We start from the raw sequence: 5,785 nt of genomic DNA on the forward strand, positions 1-5,785 counted from the left end.
TGCCATGTTGGTGTGCTGCACCCATCAACTCGTCAGCACCCATCAATTCATCATTTATATCATGTATAACTCCCCAATGCAATCCCTCCCCCCTCCCCCCTCCCCAAGATAGGCCCCAGGGTGTGATGTTCCCCTTTCCCAGGCCAAGTGATCTCATTGTTCAGTTCCCACCTATGAGTGAGAACATGCGGTGTTTGGTTTTCTCTTCTTGTGACAGTTTGCTAAGAATGATGGTTTCCAGCTGCATCCATGTCCCTACAAAGGACGCAAACTCATCCTTTTTTATGGCTGCATAGTATTCCATGGTGTATATGTGCCACATTTTCTTAATCCAGTCTGTCACAGATGGACATTTGGGTTGATTCCAAGTCTTTGCTATTGTGAGGAGGTTTGGACACCGAAATCACACAGCTTCTCTGTCCACAATGCAAGAAAGAGGATATGATGGAAGACCGTGGACTTGACAGTCAGGTGGAATCACGTTCAAATCAAAACTCAGCTCAGCCAAGGGAACCACTAATACTAGTTGGGTAATTTGAGTAGGTGACTCTTTTCTAGCTTTTGAAGGCTAAAAACTAGGGAGGGGCACTTCACACAGAAGGAGCAGCATGCAGGCAGGCAGTAAAGATGTTCTCGGTTGTTCTGTGCAGTTCTTCCTGTGTTTTGCACCTCTGCCGTTTGCCTCCAAGCCTCCTTTTGTTTCTATAACAACCTCCTCTCCCTTTTCTAAACGGCCCTTCCCCTGAATATCTTGGCTTATTCTTCCGCTATCTCTTCCTTCTTTGGAATTGCTGCTCAGGAACTCAGCACAGAAGGGCAGGGGGTGAAACTGATCCAACACCAAGTGGAAGAAGAGTTTTGGGAGTGGTCGGTGGTGATGTTTCATAACAGTGTGAACGTACAGAATGCCACAGAACCGTATGCTTAGAAGTGGTTAAAATGTGGTTTCATTTTACCACAATGAAAGGAAGAAAGAAAAAAAGATTGTACAGAGAAAACTTGTCCTATGACTGAATTCATGAGTCTGATTTTTTAATGTGAAACTTAGTACAGGTCAGTACTCCCTTTGCAAATAAGATTAGCTTCCTTCAGAGAAAGTTTGAATCAATAAAGAAAATAACAAAATACAATCATGGATCAATTGCCCAAGCTGTTTGGTCCACCTCAGCATTTCTTTCTCAGCAATGCCTATGAAAAGCCAACAGAATAAACTCTTTCACCTTTTAAGAAATAATTATAAACAAAATTTAGAACATTATACGTTAGTCTCTGTTACTGAATTGTAAAAAATTACCATGTTATTGGATACTGTATTGCCTTGGCCGATTGGTTTATATATCCTTTTTTTTTTTATTAAAATATTATTAAAATGGAGACAAGGTCTCGCCATGTTGTCCAGACTGGTCTGGAACTCCTGAGCTCAAGCAGGTCGTCCACCCGCCTTGGCCTCCCAAAGTGCTGGGACTACAGGCGTGAGCTACTGTGCCCAGCCTACATATCTTTTTTTAAAACTTTATATTCTTTACTAATTGGTTTTCAAACTTCTTAACAGTAAAAGCTTTTTTCTCCAAATTAAATGTCATGCAGAATCTTTAGTATATAAAACAGACAATGCAGAAAGCATAGCTGGGCCAGCAGAAATTAGCAGGGGAAGACCCGAGGGCCCTCCGTGCTGGCCTTTCCCTAGTGGCCTACCAGCCCTTGAGGCACTACTGCAAAGGGAACAGGGCGAAAGGCGCTGCTCTAAACGTACATGTGGAGAATCTGTGGTAGCTTCCATATGTGTGTGGTCATTCCTAGGGTTTCACACTAGGTTCTTAGCATTACAACTCCCGTTACATCATGTCTATGAGAAAATCAAGTTTAATGTATTTTATTTCAACTTACAGCACCTTTCCTAAGACTAACCTGGCCCAGAAGAATCGGTCCTCTGGCAAGCTTGTCTAACCCACCTGATTTTGTTGTTTGTTGTTCTGTTTTAGGCTTTTAGCAACCTGAAGCCGTGGCTTTTAGTTTCTGTCTCTAGCAATACACAGAAAAGAGAGATGAGGAAGGGGCTTTGCTGGCCCAACCAGAAACAGAAACTAACAACCCGTGGCGGTATTCTCTCCGTGGGACACCCCTGGATGAACTGTTATACCATAGTGGTTTGGTTAGCTGTGGGATAGGCAAAAACCCTTGGATTTTTATGAAATTAAATTATCTGAAATACGTTTTTCACATGGTATGTCAGGAATGATTTAAAATCTTTTGGCCGGATGTGGTGGGTCTCGCCTATAATCCCAGCTACTTGAGAGACTGAGATGGGAGGATCCCTTAAGCCCAGGAGTTCCAGGCCAACCTGGGTGACAGAGTAAGATCTTGTCTCTTAAAAAAAAGAATGTGAATGTCACACTCTAGAATGTATTGCCTTGTTAAAAATGATGCTGTTTAACCTTGGCTTTCAAATTGACTGTCTTTATTGAAGGCTTTATTGAAAAGGCTTGAGGCTGTGAAACCAACAGTAGGTATGAAACGCTCAGAACAACTGATGGACTATCATCGCAATATGGGCTACCTCAGCTCATCACCACTGTCGAGACGAGCCAGATCCACTCTCGGCCAATACAGCCCATTACGTAAGCAGGATAAAATAAATCAAAATTATTTTATATTTGTTTGTATCTTGTATCCATTTTTTTTAAAAAATGTAACTTATGTTATTCTGATAGAGTTTTAACTGCCAGCACTGGAGTGCGTTCTGTTATTTCTCACTGTCATGTTTTGTTTTATTTGTGTTAGTTCACTTAATTTCAGGTTTCATTTACAGCCTCTAATGACAGGAAGTAAACCAGGAGATAAACAATCGAAAATATCAGTAGGTTCTTAGGTAATTGAGGAAGTACTTTTAATTTCAGAGTTGATTGAGGGAAGAAATGCATAGATGTGCTGTTTAAAAGCTGCTGAAACGTTCTCCCTAGGTAGTTAAGAATTATTGCTCATAGATTCCAGCCCTTATATGTGCTTTTTTTTACTTACTGGATAACTAAAACAAAAATTAGCAAACTGATCACACAGCAAGCCTTACCACTTTACAGTAAGCAGTAAGGCTTGTTGTGTGATCGGTTACAGACCCAGCCAGTTGTGTGCCCCAGAGAGTACAGGAATGGAGTGACTATTTAGTGCCGGAGTGTGCAACATCTAGAAAGGCCAGTGTCCTTTACAGAAGTCTATAGTGTACTTGATGTATGCATTCTAAACTATGTAATAAATAGAAGGTAATACCAAACCACTCGATGCCACAACTTCCCAGCGCCTGCCCGTGTGAGTCTTCAACTCTCATGACTAGTAGTTCCGTTTATTCCTTCTCCAAACCTTGCTTCCGTGGTATAGTGACTAAGACAGGGTCTTGTTTTAGTAACTCATACTTAGCACTGTCCCTAAATGTAGTAAGTTATTTGTTGATTAGATATATAAATAGTTATACGAAGGGATTTTTTTCACATGAATTATTTGAGAAGCTTTTAGAAATGTTTGTTTTCCATGCCAATCCAGTGAACCAAAATCCCCTGGTGTGGCATCTGGATGTGTTTGTTACTATATTTTTTGAGTTCCACAGGGAATTCTGAAGTGCATTCCTAGTCGAGAATCATTGCGTTAGACTATTAGACACGCATAGAATGTGGAAGAAAAACTAGTCTGGACTTAAAGCGAAGAGAAGTTTCTCAGATATTTCTTCTTTGTGTATTTTCAGGAGGAGCTTCCAGGACATCCAGTGCTACGAGTGGTCTCAGTTGTAGGAGTGAGCGATCAGCTGTTGACCCCTCCAGTGGTCACCCTCGAAGAAGACCTAAACCCCCTAATGTTGTCCGTACAGCTTGGTTATAAAACACTTTTTTTTACTTTAAACATTGTTCACACAACTTTTATTGAAGTGCTCATGCATATTATGATAATTCTCTGTGTAAACATCTATAATACCGTTTAGTGATTTAAGGTGTACAACAGTGTGTTGTAATTTATTGTTAGTCAGTGCAAAATTATTGTCAAAAAGACGATTTAATGTAAAAAGTGTTTCCTGAGGATGTATTCATGTAAGATGTATGTGTTCTTAATAGAGAAATAGTGGTATGCATGTGTATCTTCTCATTATAGAAATTGATTCCATTGTCATGCTGTCAAAATAGTAATGATAGTATCATTGCATGATGTACCCAAGATGTTCACTATATAGTTTTCAATTTGTGTTATTTTTATTTCTTTATAAGCCTTATACTATGAGCTTAGCTCCTAAATTTGGCTGGCTTTGTTTTTCATCTGCTTTAGAACTTACGTGGCATGACGTAGCTCGATTGTATGAGATCTAACATTGATTATGAAACAAATCTTGAAATGTGTTTTCATTGGTAGAGCTGATCTAGATTTGATGAGCAGATTGAGAGACGCTTCTGTTGGAGCAATTCTTGTAATTCACCAGAGGTATCTAGTTATTGTATAAGTGCACTGAGTGTTAGATCTTAAAAGTTTGATCAACCATTCCAAACCATTTCAAATATGAATATTAGAAAGTTCAACTTAGAAGCTTCCCTTTTGTGTTTTTATGCATTCAGGTAAAGTCCTATTTATGATTCTTAGAAATGAGATAGGTTTTAGAGCTACAGTCTTCTAAATTGTGAATAGTTGAAGGACCACATCAGTTGCATCGTAAGCAAAACCTATAGTATTTGTTGAATCAGTGAAATGGCACTATCAGCATGAAGAGCCAAGAAGCAGATCCTGAGGTGTGTTGGACAGAGTTGTATTCAGTATTTACTGTGTTATTAGAGAAGACCTAGCATAAGAAAGAAATGCTTTAGAAATTCCAGTAAGTATTTATAAGGCCTGAAAAAACTAAAATTTGAACAAAAAGGGAAATAAATCACACGTTTGCTGAGGCTGCTGCTTTAAATGTTGGCTACTTTTCTTGTTTTGGTTTACTCTGATTTGTTTGATTGAACCCTGGAAGTATTATTTTTACCAGCCCCACATTTAAAGACCTAGTAGGCTTGACGGAATTGGCTAATGGCAGATAGGGTTTAATATTGTGGACTTTCTAAATTAGAATGTTTTTTCTGTCAAACTTAGGCTTTTGTGTAGCAAAGTATGATACCTCATTGCTACCATCGTTTTTTCACTGCTAGCCTTTTCAGTATGCCCTTAAAATGTATTGGAAAGGTTCCATGTTAAGTAACAAATGTCTTTTTCCAGTATGAATTTCTGATGTGTAGCCACAGTAAGATTTCTGTTTTCCAGTGGTCAGGCTCTGTAGCACGTATGCTGAATGCTTTTCCTTAGCACCTTTAACAGTGACGTGTTTACTACATTTTCCAAAACATCAATTCAAAGGTCTCGGTTTTAGTTTGTGTTAATAGATTTTGTTGAGGATAGGGCCTGCGAGCATGGGCGCAGCGAGGTTAAATAATTCATGTGACCACAGCCTGGCTTTGAGGTTCTGCTTCTTTTGGGGGCCATAATGTTCATTCAATGTTATTTGATGCTCTGTTCTGATGAACATGTTATTACACCTGCCGTATATGTAAGCTTTAGCTATACTAAACCAAGGCTTTATTTTCTTTTGTTTTTTAACTTACTGTACTTTGAATGTTTATATAACCTGTATTTCAAGAGAGAGAAGATAATGCTGAATTTTAAATTTAGCATTTGAACATCTGTCCAACAGTGAATTAATCAGGTTTTAAAATTGATTTTTAAGTTGTTCCAGAAAAATATTTGTTTTATATATATATAATCTTTTTTATATATAAAT

The 5,785-nt window shown here is 38.7% G+C and overlaps 1 protein-coding gene across 5 annotated transcripts in view; it reads left to right on the forward strand.

The window, feature by feature from the left end:
- Positions 1-4,927, forward strand: part of CFAP97 (cilia and flagella associated protein 97) — a 48,273-nt gene extending 43,346 nt beyond the window's left edge. For all 5 annotated transcript variants that reach the window (XM_017852653.1, XM_017852651.1, XM_017852652.1 and 2 more), the window contains exons 4-5: positions 2,468-2,618; positions 3,734-4,927. In XM_017852653.1, the coding sequence (XP_017708142.1) occupies positions 2,468-2,618; positions 3,734-3,867 (285 nt within the window). In that variant the 3' untranslated portion in view covers positions 3,868-4,927. The remainder of the gene's footprint in view (positions 1-2,467; positions 2,619-3,733) is intronic.
- The last annotated feature ends 858 nt before the right edge of the window (positions 4,928-5,785 follow it).

The sequence above is a fragment of the Rhinopithecus bieti genome, unplaced genomic scaffold (assembly GCF_001698545.2).
Source record: "Rhinopithecus bieti isolate Rb0 unplaced genomic scaffold, ASM169854v2 scaffold_35307, whole genome shotgun sequence".
Classification (NCBI taxonomy): Eukaryota; Metazoa; Chordata; class Mammalia; order Primates; family Cercopithecidae; genus Rhinopithecus; species Rhinopithecus bieti.